Source organism: Punctularia strigosozonata (assembly GCF_000264995.1).
Source record: "Punctularia strigosozonata HHB-11173 SS5 unplaced genomic scaffold PUNSTscaffold_10, whole genome shotgun sequence".
Classification (NCBI taxonomy): Eukaryota; Fungi; Basidiomycota; class Agaricomycetes; order Corticiales; family Punctulariaceae; genus Punctularia; species Punctularia strigosozonata.
The window spans coordinates 416,718-436,231 of record NW_006767442.1 but is presented as its reverse complement, the minus strand read 5'-3'; the positions used below and the strand labels follow the sequence as shown (position 1 = coordinate 436,231).

At 54.3% G+C, this 19,514-nt stretch overlaps 4 protein-coding genes across 4 annotated transcripts; 1 reads left to right on the top strand and 3 right to left on the bottom strand.

Annotated features, from left to right (window-relative positions):
* Positions 1-236: 236 nt before the first annotated feature.
* On the bottom strand, positions 237-2,325 carry PUNSTDRAFT_121691 (MATE efflux family protein; the record flags this gene model as incomplete). Its single annotated transcript, XM_007385918.1, has 10 exons — positions 237-391; positions 450-563; positions 618-747; positions 801-940; positions 994-1,020; positions 1,073-1,161; positions 1,212-1,503; positions 1,561-1,851; positions 1,927-2,064; positions 2,199-2,325. The coding sequence occupies 10 exons, from the start codon at positions 2,323-2,325 to the stop codon at positions 237-239; spliced, it is 1,503 nt and encodes a 500-aa protein (XP_007385980.1).
* A 786-nt stretch (positions 2,326-3,111) lies between these two features.
* Positions 3,112-4,833, top strand: PUNSTDRAFT_145082 (agmatinase; the record flags this gene model as incomplete). Its single annotated transcript, XM_007385917.1, has 8 exons — positions 3,112-3,250; positions 3,308-3,423; positions 3,478-3,817; positions 3,868-4,133; positions 4,192-4,291; positions 4,345-4,412; positions 4,469-4,654; positions 4,715-4,833. 8 exons carry the CDS (start codon positions 3,112-3,114, stop codon positions 4,781-4,783), a joined length of 1,284 nt encoding a protein of 427 aa, XP_007385979.1. The 3' UTR covers positions 4,784-4,833.
* A 317-nt stretch (positions 4,834-5,150) lies between these two features.
* Positions 5,151-9,835, bottom strand: PUNSTDRAFT_105534 (glycoside hydrolase family 13 protein). Its single transcript, XM_007385916.1, has 17 exons — positions 9,644-9,835; positions 9,405-9,571; positions 9,258-9,350; positions 9,171-9,204; positions 8,986-9,115; positions 8,781-8,872; positions 8,656-8,718; positions 8,493-8,596; positions 8,383-8,432; positions 8,081-8,315; positions 7,809-8,030; positions 7,649-7,745; positions 7,424-7,591; positions 6,498-7,356; positions 6,349-6,398; positions 5,255-6,293; positions 5,151-5,199 (listed from the first exon to the last, which is right to left on the bottom strand). Exons 1-14 carry the CDS (start codon positions 9,695-9,697, stop codon positions 7,090-7,092), a joined length of 1,776 nt encoding a protein of 591 aa, XP_007385978.1. The 5' UTR covers positions 9,698-9,835; the 3' UTR covers positions 5,151-5,199; positions 5,255-6,293; positions 6,349-6,398; positions 6,498-7,089.
* A 393-nt stretch (positions 9,836-10,228) lies between these two features.
* Positions 10,229-18,711, bottom strand: PUNSTDRAFT_145080 (uncharacterized protein). The gene is made up of 29 exons (XM_007385915.1): positions 18,562-18,711; positions 18,361-18,498; positions 17,873-18,297; positions 17,754-17,818; positions 17,357-17,696; positions 17,018-17,299; positions 16,682-16,957; positions 16,350-16,625; positions 16,022-16,297; positions 15,686-15,961; positions 15,355-15,630; positions 15,018-15,293; positions 14,692-14,967; positions 14,360-14,635; positions 14,037-14,312; positions 13,712-13,987; positions 13,404-13,658; positions 13,075-13,350; positions 12,987-13,022; positions 12,890-12,925; positions 12,625-12,839; positions 12,305-12,568; positions 12,107-12,255; positions 11,663-12,054; positions 11,270-11,608; positions 11,142-11,220; positions 10,794-11,089; positions 10,572-10,740; positions 10,229-10,517 (listed from the first exon to the last, which is right to left on the bottom strand). Exons 1-29 carry the CDS (start codon positions 18,656-18,658, stop codon positions 10,387-10,389), a joined length of 6,744 nt encoding a protein of 2,247 aa, XP_007385977.1. The 5' UTR covers positions 18,659-18,711; the 3' UTR covers positions 10,229-10,386.
* Positions 18,712-19,514: the final 803 nt, after the last annotated feature.

Here is a 19,514-nt window from a genome sequence, read left to right as displayed (position 1 = left end):
GCCATGAGGGTACATACTCCTCGTCGGATACACTTGACTTCTATAAGACCAATAATTGACATCTATAGGACTAACTATTGTGACTATGGAAGATCGGCCAACAGTATTTTGGTACGGGAATCAGAACCATTCGTCGCGTATTGCGGTTGTGTCCGTACGACATCACAGACACCCCTCTTGTATCGTACATACCATCTTGTTCATTTGTTGCGGGATGCGCATGTGCGATGTCATGCTCAATCAGCTTCTTCAACGACGCGGTTTCGATCCCTCAACTTAGCCTCCATGCGGTTGCGCTCTTCTCCTCGCGCAACCTCCCGATCCCAATCGGTGCCCAACCAAACCACGCCGTACTCGCCTATACCAACAAGGAACAGCGCAATGACTTGGCCTGAAGAGACGAATCAGTTGGATTGGAACCATACTAACGTACTGAAAATGCAACTTACCGACCCACAGGCCCTCCAAACCACGTCCCCCTTTGAATGCAAGCGTGATACCGAGAGGCAACGCCAAAACGTAATATGCAACGATGTTGAATAGAGCACCCAGGTGTTGACGACCTGGAGAAGTACTTGATAAGCTTACGAGGCGTATATGAGACATGTAGGTCATACCTTGTCCTCTCAGGACACCACCGCAAGAACCAGCGAGGCCATCGGCTATCTGGAAACTTGCTACCAGCGGCATGACCTTGCTCACAAGCTTCACCACAGCGACGTCGTCAGTGAACAGGTAACCGTATACCTGATTCCCGAGCGCGTGAGTGAACGCAATACAAAACAGAGGGGATGTCGCACATTTTTGCAGAGCAGCATGATGACCATGACAATCAAACCGACTATGACGCTGAGGAAAGCTGATGCATGCCCCGCGTACTTGGCACCCGCGGCGGACCGAGCGCCGATGAAGTTCCCGACACGCGCAGATGCAGCAACGCCTGTGAAGCATATGAGCACGGTATTTCGGCACGCACACGTCGAAATAACTCACCGATACCGAAAGGTATGGTATTGAGGACTGATACATCAGACGTTAACAGAACGTCAGCGGGTAGTGATCAAAAACTTACTTTGGTCGGTAGTCATTATCACCGATTGGGCGGCAAGCGGTATATCTCCGAGTCTGCCGGCAGCCAGGGCGACTATCTCGAAAGCAGTCCTGGAGGTTAAAATCAGAAGATAATTAAGGCGTGAGACACGAGCCCATACCACTCCGTTCCGACCATCAAAATTCCAGGCAGCGCCAGTTTCAAGAAGGCGACGCTGCTTCGTCTGTCCAGGACGGCCCTCAGTTGAAGACCTCGCCAGGTTCCGTTGCATTTGTGAGAGGGCGAGAGCCAGGTCGCAACGGCGAGGAATAGGAACATCAGCCAGTACGTGATGGACAGTGCCACAGGGGCTCCGGTCAGTCCGAGCGAAGTACGGTGGACCAGGATATAGGTCAGAGCCGCATTGATAGGTGATACTACAACGAGGACGAGGGTGGAAAGGGTCATGATACCTAAACAAACCAGTCAGCCACCTAACGGAGGGGGAGCAATGAACACCTCAGCCGAACCTTGGCACTGTAGATACTTCTTCAAGGTCTCAAAACCGATGTAACCAGGAGCGCCGACGACCAATACGCGCAGAAAGCCTTGCACGTCCCTGCTAAGGCGTTCTCCTTGACCAAGCGCCAGCAAGACGGGTTCCATCCAGAACCAAAGAGCCGCGACCGGGATGAAAAGTGCCCAGAGGTGCGCGAGGCAGCGCTGGAAGTGAATCGAAAGGTCTGCATGGCGACCAGACCCATACGCTTGCGAGCCAAGCGTGTCAAGTGCAGTGGTTCCACCAAGGGCAACGATGAGGCCTAGTAGGAGGTGCCCGGCGACCGTTCAGCACGGATGAGGGGCTAGACGTGGGATCATTGAGGGGAAGGAGGGACTATGAAACGACAACTCGCCAGTGACGAACGCAAGCATCGAAGAAAACGCGGCGGCGGATAGCTCATCGGGACCGAGGCGACCGGTGATGAGGATGCATATAGTCTGGATCGAATTTTGGAGTGTATAGGACAGGATCACTAGAGATGAGACACGTTATTAGAACTACCCGGACTTGTGTTCACCGCGCGTCGACGAAGTAGCAGCCTTGGAACCAAACGACCGTCGCGGATAACGATGAAAAGGCAGATCCAAAGGACCGTGGCGCGCTCACCAGGGACCGAGTCTCCGAGCAGCGCGAGGAAGAGCTTGACGCGTCCCTGCTTCTGACCACCATCATCCGCGCTTCCGGACTCGCGCGTTGGGGTCAACAACGGCTCGGTCTCGTTGGTATACGACATTGCGCTGGTCCGGTATTGGCTCAGGGACTCCGTTACGGAGAGGAGATGCTTATAGGGCCGATCGACCCTCGGCCGATAACAGCATTTAACCGGGCATTATCTCTGCATCGTGCGGCAGCGTGCACCCCAGATCACCATGCTCTCCTCAAAGGTTCTTCCATTCCGAGGCCTCAGGTCCCAATTTGTCCGGCAAATCTAAATCGTTTCGTTTCTTATCTATACATGACGTCCGGCGCGTTTCAAGATGAGGCGGGTCATGGCCTAACTCAAGCAAGAACCCTGCGCCAGGGAAAGCGTCGATGCACTCATTGGACGCACAACATTCAGAATCTGCCTTGAGGCGTGCTGCCCGTGGTTTCCTGAACCCATGGCGGGGCATATGAGGCCTCATGTCGTTGCGTTCACCTCGGCTTTCTCAGGAAACGATGGCGAAGGCGCCGCGTGCCGCATCGTATCGCCCTCGTTCAAGTAACTGAGCCGGGTCCCGTGGTTCGCGCCCAACGGCAATGCAAAAATTTTGCCCATGAATGACATTGCGGTCATACACGCCTCCACCCCCAGGCGAAGAGATAACAACGAAGCAGAATCGATGTCCTGCCGCGTGTGCCTTCCCTGAACTTACGCTCTGACAATCTATGATCGAGTCTGTCACGCGGACTTCCACCTCTGAGCTCATCCTAATATTTCCGACGGAAAAATGGGCCGACGATAGGGTTCTTGGGATATAAAGGCACCACAAGGTGGGATACCTCTCTCCACCTCTTGTTCATCTCCAGAGTTGCCGCCATGCGTTCGCTCGCCACCTCCGTAGTGCTATCTGTTTTGTTGTCGACCGTTTTTGGACACGAGGGCCACGAAGAGGCTCAGCTGCCCCTCGGGTACGTTAAGTACCCCTGGCAAGCATCGATCCCCGGAGATGGCGATGGTGAGGATCGTCTCCGGCTTCCAAGCCGCGACAGCTGCTTATTTTTACCTTTACCAGTTACCGCGTACTCGATTTTCTCGGGTATCACCACCTTCGCTAGGTTACCCTGGTCCCAATGCCTAGGCAAGGACAAGGGCGACGCCTTTGACATCGCGTTCCTCGGCGCTCCTTTCGTGAGCATTGTCATCCGCTTCTTCGACTTCTTACAGTATTGACACTGGTCCCAGGACACGGGCACCTCATACCGCCCTGGTGCACGTTTCGGTCCCGCCGGTATCCGTGCGGGCTCACGTCGCCTCACCCTCTACGGCGGGTACAACGTCCCCCTCGCCGTGAACGCGTTCACGTCCGGACTGAAAATCGTTGACTGTGGAGACATCGCGGTCACCCCGTACGACAACAAGCACGCCATCCAGCAGATTGAGGATGGCCACAAGGAGCTCTTGCACCGTCCGGCATACTCCCCGCTTGGCAACGACTCCGTTACCGGAGAGTCACTGCTTCCGATCTCAAAGGATGGCAAGCACCACCCGCGCCTCATAACTCTTGGCGGTGACCACACCATCGGTATGCCGCAAATATCGGCCAACACAGGCTGCTTGTAACCTTTCCTACAGTCCTCCCAATCTTGCGCAGCATTTACTCTGCGTACGGCGAGATCTCGGTTATTCACTTCGACTCCCACTTGGACACCTGGAAGCCGTCCGTGTTTGGCGGTGCCCCATCGCATCAGGCTGAGATCAACCACGGTACCTACTTCTACTGGGCCAGCCAAGAGGGCCTCATCAAGAACGGAAGCTCAATTGCAAGTGTCTATGTTCTTCGTCTGCTTTGCTCCTCCGTCCCTTATTCGATTCGCGACCCGTCCGATGCTACGCACCTTGTGTCCCCGCTTGGTTGACCTCTCGAACTCTTGATCCTAGTTTCCTCTTTTCTGATAGCACGGTGCCATCCGAACGACGCTCAGCGGTCCCTCGGACTACGTCAACGATGACAACGCGGGCTTCCAGCGCATCGAAGCCCGCGAGATCGATACACTCGGTAAGCGTCGTTTAGTCAGGGATCTTATCAGCATCCACCAACATCTCCCCCAGGTGTTAATGGCATAGTGAAAAAGATCCGCGAGACCGTTGGCGATCGCCCGGTCTACCTCTCCATCGATGTAAGTATTTTTTTCCCTTCGACCAATGTGCATGAAGCTCATTGTTGATAACAAAGATCGACTCTATCGATCCTGCCTTTGCCCCTGCCACGGGCACCCCGGAGACGGGTGGTTGGACTACCCGCGAGCTTCGCGCTATCCTTCGCGGGCTCGACGGGCTATTCATTGTCTCTGCCGATATCGTCGAGGTGGCGCCCGCTTATGACACCAACGCCGAGCTCACGACTATGGCTGCGGCCGATGTAAGTCTCTCAGTGCTATTCTTAAGCTTGGCGATTGAGAGACTCATTATTCCCCGCTAGGTTCTCTTCGAGGTGCTCGGTGTCATGGCGAAGACTCCCCTCGGTAAAGTTAAGTCCAAACTGAACTAAATATGACCCGGTCATGTTACACGAAGACCTATCTCTTGATCGTTCTAGTCAGGCAATTTCTTGTTTTGTGTGCCTCCGTCCACTCCTGTGCTTTGGTTTGTCTTCATGATGGCTGTAGTACTCAATAGGTTACAATGCTATCTTCGTCTGCGATACAGTGCGATCAAACCCGATACGAGTATATCGTTCGAAATCTCTCATGGAGATCCTTAAATTAGAGCTGCGTAATATTGATCTGCGGATCGCATAGTTGACCGCCTCCTGGGGCTGGGTATCAATGCAACCGGGCTGTGGCGCAGTTGTTTTTGGTGATTGTAGCGAGCGCCTCGCTCACCATCAGCCTGGTGTGCTTGAGAATTTAGCGCAGGTTGTTCTACCAGCATGTGCATCTACACTAGGCGCTCGTCACCGGGAACCTATGTTTTACGACACGTAAGTTCGGATGCCACTCACGAGCACAGTGGCACGGACGTTGCTCGCTCACACAGGTACCCTCGACGGTATTCAGCCACACGCAGGCCGTGGGCGCTTTTTGATGGACGTGGCGTTGATTCCGGTCGTTAGCGCACGGTGCACCGCGTCCGGCCCTAGTCACCTCCACCACCTCACCGTTCTTAACCGATGAGTCGATGAGAATCGGACTTGCGCCTCATTTGGTTGCTGCCGCCATGCAATAATGTCAATGCAGCATTTAGCGCCGCCGTTGCCTGCCATCGGAATCCTATTCGATGCCACGCCCTTCCGTGCGATGAATCTTGCCCCTTCGGAGTCGCCAGTGCCCATGACGGTGGACTGCCGTAGTGATGTCGGCCCGCGCAGCACCCATCACGAACTATGTATGGCTTGCTGCTCCCGATATCCCCCCTGGCTTGCCACTTCGCAGCGACCGGAGCTTCTTTACCCAGGACCGGATCGAGGCGTCGCCTACCGCCTAGGCAACGTCAGCGCTTTCACCGATGTCGAATGGGTCGCCACCCCAAAATCGCTCACGCGAAGACGCGGGGCGGCAGAGTGGGGCTATATGAGCTGCGATGCTGCAAACCCCTGCGCCCGTGGCTGGGCCTCGTTTTCCTCCTTCGCTCTTCCGCGCCAGTCGCTTTCATTTACGTCTCGAGTACATATATACGCGTGGATCGCTTTCCGTTCAACTGACTTTCACGCCATGCTTCGCCACGCTGGACGTTCTACGCCAAATCTACGAACGTACTCTACTGCCTCCAGCGGCAGCACACCGAACCTGCTCGCATCTCCTCCCTCCGGCAATGACAGTCAATCGTTCCTCACGGCTGCCGGCCTAGACCAAGGACTACCTCCGTTGCCCAACTTCCTGCCTCCGCCGAAACGCCTATGGCGTAATCGGCAAGGGAGCGAGACCAGCACAGCGGGCTCAGATACGGGCTCTGTCATCAGCACCTCGTCGAGCAGGAACAGCCGAAGCGGTCAACGGAAGCGATTTGTGTGCAAGGCCTGCCAGGCCCTAATTTCCTACCCTGAGTCTGTCCTCTCGGAAGTGAGTAGCACAGCTCTTCTCAAGGAATTCTTCGACTAATTGTGGTTTGTGCTAGAAATTCTCGGGGTATCGTGGCAAAGCATCCCTATTCAATAATGTAGATGTGTGAGTAAAAGAGATGATTCATGTCCCTCTCTCTGTATCCCCAATGCACCTACGACGCAGTGCCCGTGTATCAGCGTGACTGACGCCGTCGCTGTTCAGATTCAACGTTGCGATGGCACCACCCTCTGTTCAGCTCATGTACACGGGCGCGTATACAATATCTGAAACCACCTGCCGAAGCTGCCAGGCATACTTGGGTTGGAAGATTGTACGCGCCCATGAGTGGTCGGAGAAATGGAAGGAGGGGGACTTCCTTTTCGAAATGGAGGCCCTTGGTCTCGAGGAAGGCGAAGATCCCCTTCGCATCTCTGACGTTGAGGCAGCTAGCATCAGCGGAGAGAGCGCCAAGCTGCGAAGGCGGAGCACCAGAAAGCGCTCTATGGCGAGCCCGCTCAATCGTTTGAGCCAGTTCGTGAGGGGTAACCCATGATGAACTGCAATGTTGCCATTTGCCCTTCACGAACACTTGCCCCACTCTTCGACCAGCACTGGACCTTTCTTGCCCCATTGACAATATTTTCTGTAGTCATCACGTCATTCGTTAGCATTACAATCTGGATAACGTTCTGTATCATTGCAGTTGTGTCGTTCCGTATCGAAAACACCCAAGTCACGTTAGCCCATTTATAGCAAGAGTGCCTGCCTACGTACATCATTCCCGGTGGAGGATCCGGAAGCAGAGCAATCGATCTCATGTGTACGTAACATAGATCCTGCCTTCGTAACCTTTCAGCGTTACTGAGCTATCAACCTTGGCTTCCTCCTCTGATGCATAATTTGTAAGGACGAGTCGTGAGTTGCCCAAGAACCGATTTTCCACGTCCTGAGGTATTGCAATATCGGCCTCATTCTCTCCAAAGTTCAGCAGGATTAGTGCTTTGACGGCATCGCCCAGCGAGCGGGTGTATGCAAATATCTGAGGATGTTCGGGGGCAAACTGTTTGAAGTCCCCGTATATCTGCGCAGATCGTCAATTTCATCCGGCTCATAGGCGAGCAGCGGAGTAATGGGCCGGCTTTGCTTACCAGAACATCGTGCTCTTTCCTGACTTTCAACGCTTGGCGGTAGAAACTGAGGACGCTGTCCGGGTCCTGGAGTTGAGCAGCGATTGTCCACGCTCTCTCGCCTTCATCATCATTCGTTCGCATCCAAGGTGTGCCGGTGGTGAACCCGGCATTCGGACTCGAGTCCCACTTTCGTGCCATATAGTGATTAATACTCCTCCAGGTCGATGATAGCAACAAATATACCTGAACAGGTGTCCTAGCATGATCACGGGCTTTCTTCTGCAAGCCATCGACAACATCTGACATATCGATCTCTACACCAGGGCCGGCCTTCTTGCGTCTCTGGTCGAGAATTCTAGTTCCCATCAGCAAAAGACGATCAGACCCAGAAACTTCGACCTACTTCTGATAGTAGTTCTGACTTGCGACGTCCTTGTACTCTTCAATCCCCCAGCTCCGAGGGAAGTTCTTCATCCCTATCTCCTCGCCCTGATATACGAACAACGTCCCCGATAGCGACGCATTGAACATGCACAGCAACTTCGCAGACACTGCACGCCATTTTGGTGAATCGTTCCCAAACCTCGACACAGCGCGGGCTTGATCATGGTTTTGTATATAAATTCTACCGAACTCCGTGAGCTGATGTAGCGGGAAGGAATGAACGGAACGGACGAGTTCCAATACCCCTCGTCGCGTTTGAACGTCTGCCATTTCTCCGTGACTCGTTTAAGGTCGGCAAGCGTCCACTTCGCGGGAACAAGCGGGTCCTGGCCCGATACCTCGTCGAGGCCCATGTGCTCAAACTGAAACACCATGTTGAGTTCACGGTTTGGCGGTAGTACATATGCAGCTAAATCGTCTGCGGAATAAGAGAACGGTGCTTCGCCGACCGTAAAGGTATCATAAGCTGTCCACACGCAATGAGTACAACCCCTGTCACGACAGTCGGAGTTTGACACGTAGCAAACACGTACATGATAGCACTTTCTGACGCATCTCCTGAAGAAACTCGTGAACACGAGGGCTGTACAACGGGGTGCTGGGTCAGAAGTGCAATTAGGTTCGAGTGAATCCAAGCGCGCACCCGTTCGCGTAAAACATGCTTGCAACTTGATACTTGCCCTCTAAGTCAGTAATGGGCGCGTCTGGCAGTCCCGGAACCTTTGATATCAGGTTTATGACATCCATCTGCATTTTGTAGGGGAACGTGTTCAATTGCTGCCCTATGTAGGCAAGGAAGTACTCACTCTGAAGCCGTCGCAGCCTCGGTCAAGCCAAAAGCGAAGCACGCTCCACACTGCATTGCGCACCTGTAGCCCAGAAGAAACAAGGGAGTCAGCGAGTTGTGAACACAACGGAACTACTGAGCCACCTCTGGGTTTTCCCAGTTCAAATCGGGTTGGCCTGGGACGTAGAGATGTAGGTAGTACTCCTCGGTATTTTCATCCCATTGCCAAGCGGATCCTGTGAAAGAGAGGTGAACCACAAGTTCGACATCAGACTCAGCTGGAAGCTGAATAACGGCACCAGGTCATGGAATAGGAACTCGTACAGCATATGTGGACGCATATACACACCTTGGAAGACAGAACGCCAATTGTTAGGTTCCATGCGATTGCCATCCTTGTCGTACTTCGGCGGCCGCCATATGTACCAGTCGCGTTTGGGATTGATCTTGCTCGAGCGTGATTCTTTGAACCAGGCATGCTGATTTCGATGAGGCCGGCTGAACCTTGCGCCAATGATGATATTATCTGCCCACCTCATCCGACGTGTGATTGACGACGAGATCCATGCTGTCATGAAAGCATCAGCATTGCGGCGAGCATCTCGGAAGACAAGTATTTACACCAGTTTCATGTCACGCGCATGGACACCCTCAACCAACCGGTCCCAGTCTTGCAGAGTACCGTACCTCGGGTCAATGTTCTTGTAGTCAGAGCTGGCAACCGTTTAGGATCGTGATCGTATCGGTACAATGTACATATCGACATACATATCGTAGCCCATGTCCGCGAGGGGGCTCGGGTAAATGGGAGAGAGCCACAGGACATCTGCGCCGAGCTCTTTGAGATAATCGAGTTTGCCTTCTATGCCTTTCAGGTCTCCTAGCCCATCGCCGTTCGAGTCAAAGAAAGAGACGGGGTAGATCTGATATACGACCTGTGTAAGAAAGTCATCTCAGAGAAATATCGACTCGAAATCAGGAATCGCCCAGTCAAACAAACCACATACCGCAGATTTCTGCCACTGCCGCGGAGACGGGGGAGTTCCGACAGGGTCAGGCATCGTCAATATCCTCGGGGTTGTCTGCTGGGGCACCGATAGCAACGCCGATTAACAAGAGTACGACCAGTGATAACTCGTGCGAGGCAGCCTCGAGTCCGATTCTTCGATCTTGAGCTCAGCCGCTTGTGCCGGCCGCGGTCGGCCGTGTGGACCTGTACGTTTGTTTCGCTAATAATTGATGAGTGTACACAAATGATATAGAGGGGTCCCTACCGGCCCGTCATAGTTGGAGATCCACACATGACGGTGGTGTGGGCCAAAAGACTCAAATCGAGCTTGGACGTTACAGTAACGCGTCAACCATATGGGTTTTGACCAATAAGACCCTCCACTAATTAGCGGACAGCCACCGTAGCTGCCTAATAGGTTAGGGCTAGGGTTAGTCACATGACCGGAGCGCTGAGCTGGAAGTCGGCTATGAAGTCACATATTCTCGCTGTACATGTAACTACGTGTATTGCTGCAGCAGTCAGCTGCATCGAAAGGTAAGAGTAGAAATGTACACCGCAGTGCAGTACAGTAAACATTATTCGGGATTCAGGGTATAAACATGTTGCCTATGATACAAAATGCAGATAAACAAGACATGAGATGATGATGAGTGTAAGTGCGACGACGGGATAATGAGATGGTGAATACAGTGAAGACAAGCATCCAATGCATCAAGCGGGGGAGCGTGAAGAGGCGCATTACGGATGAGCTCTGGACTCTGCGGCATCGGCAGCAGCTTTCTTTGCCTTTTTGATCTTGCCTAATCGAGCAAGCGCACGTTCGCGAGCAAGTCGCAAAGCCACCTGCAATTCTTGCTGCTTCAACGGTTCTGCACATGCATTCGTCAATATCCGCATCAACGAGCGAGTATCGGAGAACCCACTTGTCACATGCTCGTCCATACCGGCCCTTAGGCAACGCTCGCGATCACCGACCATCGCATGAGCGGTGAGAGCGACGATGGGTGTGCGTACAACATTCAGCTCTTGTTCAAATTTGCGGATCAGTTTGGTCGCCTCGATGCCACCCAATACGGGCATTTGCAGATCCATCTGAAGCGAGGCACAGGTCAGCAGATGCTTAGGCAGAAGGGAAAGTCGCTTACCAGAACGATGTCGTATGGATGGTTGGAGAGTAGCCGATCCTTGAACTTCTCGTACGCGATGCTGCCGTTCTCAGCAGCATCCGCCTTGTGTCCAAGTTTCTCGAGGAACCTTTGCGCAATCTTGATATTGACTGCGTTGTCTTCCGCGAGGAGAATGTCGTATGCAATCTCGCTATCAGCAGATAAATCCGTGACCGCACTCATGCCGAAGGCCGCATGGAGGGCTGAGGCCAAATCCTCCGGACACGTTGGCTTTGTCGTATGCGCCGCCACACTGTTGTCCAAGCACCATTTCACTGTTGGGGGAGAAGAATCAGCGATGCTCTAGGTGAAGTCGGAGGGGCATACTGTTCAGAGGCGTAGTCGGGTTTGTAAGCAGTACGGCCGGGATATATCGCAGGTGCTCCAGGCGTCGAAGTTCGTTCGTCTGCGTCAGGTTGTCAACACTTGCCGCTAACAACCAAGGCGACACTCACAGCCACGGCGGAATCCGTGATCACAGCATCGATCTTGGGGGTTTCATCCTTGTTCTTCAGCATCTTCGTTGACGGGCATACGAGAGTCCGGAGGCCCAGTTGTTCGACCTGACTAACTACGTCCGGGTCCGGTCCAAGGGCGTTGATGAAGAGAATAGTGCGAGAGCCGGCCATGAGGATGCGACTCATCTCCTCCACAGGGCCCTCGTGTATAGGGCAGCATATAGTGAAGAAGAATCGGCTGCCTTTGCCAAGCTCGCTTTCCACCCACATGTTCCCGTGCATCAAGTTCACCAGCCGCTTCGAGATGGAGAGACCAAGCCCGGTGCCACCGAATTCCTATGTACGCTATGATATGAGTTGGTGAATGCATATAAATTCATGGAAACCTACACGAGTGGTCGAACCATCAGCCTGCGAGAAAGTGTCGAAGATGACGTCGAGTTTGTCTTGGGCGATTCCGATGCCGGTGTCTGATATGCAGACCTCCAGTGAGACATGATTACCGTCGGAAGCGATCAATCTGCAGATGAGCGCGACTTGGCCCCGAGTCATCCGCGAATCGTTGTTCGGAGTGAACTTGATTGCATTGCCAACTAGGTTGGTGATTACTTGTCGAAGTCGAAGTGCGTCGCCAACTAGATGGTCAGGGATGGCAGGATCGACGTCGTAGGTGAGGTCGATGTTGTTTTGTGACGCTCGCACAACAAGGGTTTTGAGGATGCCAAACAGAGTCTGCCGGAACGAGTACGTGACAGCTTCGATCGTCATCCGCCCAGCCTCGACTTCGCAGGATATCAGCAATAAGGACTTACTGCGTACAGCAATGAGACTCACTCTTCGAGATATCGAGGATATCATCGATGATCAACAGAAGCCCGCGAGCAAGGTTGCTGACAAGCATCATGTTTTCACGCTGCTGATTGCTGAGCCCTTCGGTTTCGAGAGTTAGCTCAGTCATGCCGATAATACCGTTCATGGGAGTTCTAATCAATATCAGCATCGCTCTGAGGGGAAAGAGGCTCACAGACTCACCGAATCTCGTGCGACATGTTGGCAAGGAACTCTGATTTGGACCGGTTGGCCAGCTCTGCGGCTTCTCGGGCTGATGTGTTGCGTTGTATACTGTCGCGCAAACTGAAGACCATTTGATTGATCTGACTCTTCAAAGAGTCCATCTCTCCGCTGGCTTCGACAGTAATGAAACGCGAGAAATCGCCGTCCATGGCCGCCTGCGAGATATGAGCGAAACCTCGCACTTGTGATGTCAGGTTGTTCGCCATAGTGTTGACTGAAACGCTAAGAACAGAAAACAATGAACATACTGTTGAACCTCAGCGAGTTCAAGAACGCACGTAATTTCACGCCATATACCCTCCACGCTGCCGACTTCGGCCTGCACGCCTAGCTTGCCATGTGTGCCAACCTGTTGTGCGACCATCTTGACTTGCGTAGCGAATTCGTTCAAGCCCTCAATCATGTTGTTGATGGTGACGACCAGGGCCAACATCTCTCCCGACACCACGACGCCGGAGATCTTTTTACTAAGATCACCTCGAGCTACTGCGGTCTGAGGGGAAAGTTAGCACTCGGCTTTATGACAATTTTTATGGAACGTACTGTAGCATCGGCAATAGTCCGGACTTGTGATGTGAGCTATAGATAATGCAAGGCTCGTGAGTAACCCGATATTCGTCACATGTATCAGTGGTCCTACATTGTTTGCCATCACATTGACACAATCCGTCAGATCCTGAAAGTGAAACGTAAGCCATGTTCCGGCATCCACTGCTGTCAGGCCGCACCTTCCAGGTTCCCGAAACGCCGACAACGTTCGCCTGCCCACCAAGACGGCCTTCTGTGCCGACTTCTCGCGCGACTCGAGTCACCTCGTTAGCGAAGACACTGAGACTACTGGTCATCTCATTGATGGTCTCTTTCAGCTCTAGAATCTCTCCCCGCGCATTGATATTAATCTTCCGACTAAGATCTCCCTGCGCTACGGCTTTCGTGACGGTGGAAATCTCGCGCACTTGTGTCGTCAGATTATGCGCCATCGTGTTGACGTGATCGGTTAGAGTCTATCAAGATATATGAGCAATCAATTACACAGGGTCGATAAATGTATACCCGCCTTCCATGTGCCTTCAACTCCAGGAACTTGAGCTTGACCTCCCAGTCTTCCCTCAGTTCCCACTTCGAGCGAAACTCGGGTAACCTCCCGCGCCAGCAGCGATAGTTGATCCACCATGGAGTTGACCGTCATTTTGAGTTCTAGCATCTCCCCCTTGACGTCCACTCGGACTTTACGCGTGAGGTCGCCGTTTGCCACAGCCTTGGTGACTTTGGATATCTCTCGGACTTGGTTCGTCAGGTTGGAGGCCATATTCTGTGGACAGTCAGTACCGTTGTTTCACGTCAGGAGTAGGCAGGGTCGCTTACATTGACATTATTCGTCAGCTGCTCCCAGGTGCCTTGGACGCCAATGACTTTGGCCTGACCGCCGAGTATACCCTCTGTGCCGACCTCTTGGGCAACTCGTGTGACTTCGGAGGCGAATGTTGACAGCTGATCCACCATGGAGTTGACGGTGAGCTTGAGTTCGAGTATTTCACCCTTGACGTTGACCGTGACTTTGCGGGTGAGGTCTCCCCTGGCTACGGCCTTCGTCACGTCTGATATCTCTCGCACTTGATTCGTGAGGTTCATGGCCATGTTCTGGTGAGATCCGTTAGTCCGACGTGATGGGCAATACAGAGATACGCACGTTCACGTTATCCGTCAGCGCGGCCCAGATACCCAAAGCACCCATGACTTCCGCCTGTCCTCCGAGGATGCCTTCCGTGCCTACTTCTTGGGCGACGCGGGTGACCTCCGACGCGAACGTTGATAGTTGATCCACCATGGAGTTGACGGTTACCTTCAGTTCCAAGATCTCGCCCTTCACGTTGACAGTGACCTTCTGGTCGAGCTTGCCTTGGGCGACGGCTTTCGTCACGTTGGAGATCTCTCTTACTTGGTTGGTCAAGTTTGTGGCCATGTTCTGCGACACTCATCAGAGCAAGCCTTGCGGACCGCGGGCATACTCACGTTCACACTCTCGGTTAACCCAGCCCAGATGCCCATCGCTCCGAAAACTCGAGCCTGACCTCCAAGCATACCTTCCGTGCCGACCTCGAGAGCGACCCGTGTGACCTCAGCAGCAAATGTCGAGAGTTGATCCACCATGGAATTAACGGTCAGCTTGAGCTCCAATATCTCACCCTTGACGTTCACAGTGATCTTTCGAGTAAGGTCGCCTTGTGCGACCGCCTTGGTGACCTCTGAGATCTCGCGCACTTGGTTCGTCAAGTTGGTTGCCATGTCCTGTGAAGCATGTCAGACTAGAGGATGTGAAGGTGAAACAGAAAAAATCAACGGACGTTCACACTACCGGTCAGACCAGCCCATGTTCCTTGTACGCCGGCAACGCGAGCTTGGCCACCAAGCATACCCTCGGTACCGACTTCTTGTGCTACACGCGTGACCTCGCGCGCGAACTCTTGAAGCTGGTCCACCATGGAGTTGACAGTATACTTCAGCTCAAGAATTTCGCCCTGGGCATCTACGCGGACTTTCTGAGTCAAGTCGCCCTGCGCAACGGCTTTCGTGACCGTGGAGATCTCTCGCACTTGCGAGGTGAGATTGGCTGCCATGTTCTGCATGACGGTCAGCATCCCGTACTTTAAGGTAAGGCACAGAGACTTACGTTGACGCTGTCGGTGAGCCCTGCCCAAACGCCTTGAACACCATCGACCTGAGCCTGACCGCCCAAGATGCCCTTCGTTCCGACTTCAGCGGCGACTCGTGTCACTTCCGACGCGAAGGTTCCGAGCTGGGCCACCATGCGGTTCACCGTCAATTTCAGGTCCAGCATCTCGCCCATGACGTCGACTTCAACCATCTTGGTGAGGTCGCCTGACGCGACAGCCTTAGTGACATCCGAGATCTCGCGCACTTGGTTCGTCAAGTTGGCGGCCATGTTCTGTATACACCACGCGGCTCAGCAAGGTTAACAACCGGATCAATACCGGAAAGTTACGCACGTTGACGTTGTCCGTGAGCTTGGCCCAAGTGCCTTGCACACCGGGGACTTCCGCCTGACCGCCCAAAATACCCTGAGTACCGACCTCCAGTGCGACACGCGTAACCTCGGAAGCAAAGACCGACAGTTGGTCCACCATGAGATTGACAGTATTCTTGAGGCTCAACATCTCCCCGTTAACGTTTACGTGAACTTTCTTGGTGAGATCGCCTTCCGCGACAGCCTTGGTGACGTCGTAGATGGCGCGCACTTGGTTCGTCAGGTTGGTAGCCATGTTCTACGGAGGAACGTCGTCAGTCGCATACACAGTGATAGACGCGGATTTCACATACGTTGACGTTATCGGTCAAACCGGCCCATGTTCCTTGAACTCCGACGACCTTGGCCTGACCACCGAGCATGCCTTCGGTTCCGACTTCTTGGGCGACACGCGTGACTTCTGAGGCGAACGTCGACAGTTGGTCCACCATCTGGTTGACCGTATTCTTGAGCGCCGCCATTTCACCCTTAACGTTGACCTCTACTTTGCGGGTAAGGTCTCCTTCGGCGACTGATTTCGTCACCTCGGAGATCTCTCGCACTTGACTGGTCAGATTGGCAGCCATGCTCTGCGGTGATTAGAGAGTCAGCACAAGTAGAAGAAAACATGCGGCACGCAGCACACTCACGTTCACGTTGTCCGTCAATTGAGCCCACATGCCGCTTACTCCGATGACTTCTGCTTGCCCACCGAGTATACCCTCGGTACCGACTTCCAGGGCTACCCTGGTCACCTCGGAGGCAAAGATCGAGAGTTGGTCGACCATACGATTGACCGTCTCCTTCAGTTCCAACATCTCGCCGCGGACGTCGACGTGAACCTTCTGTGTGAACTGACCCTCGGCTACCGCCTTGGTCACCTCCGATATTTCTCGTACTTGGTTCGTCAGATTGGCAGCCATATTCTGAAGGAGGGATCAGTACCCAACTGCAAAACAAATTGGATAAATGCCGTACGTTGACGTTGTCAGTGAGCGTAGCCCATGTGCCTTGGACGCCATCGACTTGTGCTTGGCCTCCAAGTATACCATCTGTACCAACCTCGAAAGCCACTCGAGTGATTTCCGAGGCGAACATGGACAACTGATCCACCATGCGATTGACAGTGACCTTCAACTCCAGCATTTCGCCTCGCGCGTCGATATGCACCTTGCGCGAGAGATTGCCTTGCGCGACGGCCTTCGTTACGTTGGAGATCTCTCGCACTTGGTTGGTCAGGTTGGAAGCCATATTCTGCCATCAAGCGCGTCTTAGCTTGGCGTGCCCTTGAGAGAGGAAGCAGCGCTTACGTTGACATTGCCCGTGAGCTCAGCCCATGTGCCTTTGACGTCGTCGACTCGTGCTTGCCCGCCGAGAACGCCTTGCGTGCCGACCTCGAGCGCGACCCTCGTAACTTCTGAAGCGAAAACGGACAGTTGGTCCACCATGCGGTTCACAGTCGCCTTCAACTCGAGCATTTCGCCCTTGACGTCGATGTGAACCTTGCGGGTCAAGTCGCCTTCGGCGACGGCCTTGGTCACCCGCGAGATCTCCCGCACCTGATCAGTCAGATTGGTGGCCATGCGCTAGGGTCATCATCGACGATCAGTCTGAGCACCGTTATGCGAGGGAAGAGGAGAACGCACGTTGACGTTCTGGGTCAAAGAACGCCAAGTACCCTGTGCGCCCGGCACCTTCGCCTGACCACCCAGGATACCCTCCGTGCCGACCTCCAACGCTACTCGAGTGACCTCAGACGCAAACGAACGAAGCTGATCCACCATGCCGTTGACTGTCTGTTTGAGTGCCGCGATCTCGCCTTGAGCCTGGATGTCGATCTTTTGCATCAAGTCGCCTTGAGCGACGGCCGTCGTGACGTCTGCTATACTCCGAACTTGGTCCGTCAGACTTGAGCACATCGCATTCACCTGCAATCATCGCTGGTCAGGAAAGGTCCAGATAAGTAGACTCGTGATGATGCTCACACTGCGTGTCATGTCTGACCAAACGCCCTTGAGATCAGGAATATCTGCAGAACCGCCCAATTTGCCCAGAGTGCCGACTTCGTGCGTGACCCGCGTGACTTCGCCCGCTAGCGTCCGTAATTGCACAACCATGCCGTTGACCGTATTCTTCAAGTCCAGTATTTCGCCCTGTGCTTCGACTTCGATCTGCTTGGACAAGTCGCCATGGGCTACCGCCGTCGTGACCGTTGCGATGCTCCGAACTTGGTTCGTGAGGTTTGCCGCGAGTTTGTTGACCGTGTTGGTGAGCTCCCGCCATGTGCCGTCGACGTCGGTGACCAGTGCCTGCCCCCCGAGTTTGCTATCGCCATTACCTTAACGGGCGACCGAATGTCAAAGCGTGAGAAAGCAGACGCACCCTTCAGTGCCGACTTCATGGCTGACCCGGGTGATTTCTTCCGCGAATATGGTGAGCTTATCGACCTGTGAAGACGCGATAAGCACCAATGGCCCGAATATATGCGCGACCGTACGAACCATGCCGTTGAGGGAGTCCTTGAGATGTATCATCGTTGCGCTGTTGACCTGGACCGTGATGCGCTTCTTGAGATCGCCTTTCGCGACCGCGGCGCACACCTCGGCGATATCCTGAATCTGACTCTTCAGCACGTTGAGCTCAGCTACGGCCTCTGGGCCTCCAGAGACAGTAGCAGTAGCCAACGGTCCGGCCGGAACGACGAGGTCCAGCGCAGACGAGGGGGAGACGGCTTGGGCAGCGTCGCCCGCCATCTGCTGCGCGACGGTCTGGGCTTGGGCGCGGGGCATCTTATGGCCACAAGCAGGGCAGGAAATGTAGTTCTCCGGCGAGGTTGCAGCCGTTGACGGCTGCGTCTGCATCGCCGCGTCTGTGGTAGTCGACTGCTCAAAAGGGGGGAGGTCGTCCAACGGAATGTGGCGCGGGCCTGTACGAGGGGTCGGTGATCGTTCTTCCTCCGGGGAAGCGGGAGGAGTGAGGGGATGCTCACGGTTCTCCAGGGCGCGGTGCTGGACACCATTCTCGCCATTGCGAGCGACGCCATTCTGGATGCTGATCCCGTTAGGGTGTCTGTTAGACGCGGGGGTGGTCGACTCCTTCGTTGCGAAGTACGGGGAGTGAGATTGACCTTGACGGGCAGCGTCAATCGGGCCGTAAAGCGGCGTCGAGTGAGGCTGGGGGAAGCTCTCACCCTCTATGGCCTGCTCGATGCTGCGTCGCTTCTTCGAGTCCGGGCCGCACTGGCGCGCGTTCTCGATTTCTTCGAGTTGCCCCTCAGATCGGTGCATTCGTTGCGCGATGCTATTGATGCCCTTGAGGATGGTATCCCTCCGGAAGTCCTCAGGCCCGTTCCACTTGGGTACCGGTGTTTTGGAGTGTAACGGGACATTGTGGTGCACGTCGAGGAGGTTCACCAGATAGTTGAGAAAAGTGTCGTCGATGTCGGCGGCATCGGGGTAGGCGCCGGGCATGCTCGTACTGCGGTCCCCGGGGTGGGGGAGGGATGCAGGGGGGAAGAGGGAAGACAGAGCTGTGTGAGATCCTTGAGTCGCTCGTAACGCGATGATATATGACGGGCGCGTACTCTGTGCGTAGTCCCCTACGAGCTGTAGGAGAAAGGTAGCGAGCGCCAGGACGAAAAGCGGGCGAGTGCAGCCAGGATGGAGGGGAGGAGGGAAAAGAAGGCCGACCAGCTGGGACTTCGCCCTGGCACGTTCCGAGTCCGCTCCGTTGAGATGACCGCGAGCCGGACCGCCGCTTCTCCGACCAACCCAATCCGACCGCGACGCCAACCAACACGTTGTCGACGTGCTCGTCGATGTATCCACAGCCCGCGCCTTCGATTATCACGCCGACAACGCAGCTGGTATTCGTCTTGCGTTTGTACGAAATATCACTGCCAACGAGGCGTGCTGCCGAGCAGCAGTCGCGATAAGAATACGTCTTCTCCGTCTGCCGCTGATCTGCTATGGAAGCCGCGCGGCCTATTGTACGCTCCCGCAGGCCCTCGCTGCATGATTCGCCTCTACGAGTCTACCCGAGTGCCCCACAATTGAGTATCGTCCTTCGCCTCGTGCCTCCCTCCTGAGTACTGACTAAAACCCTATCTAAACACGAACCCGCGAGCTCCTCGTACTCGGCACC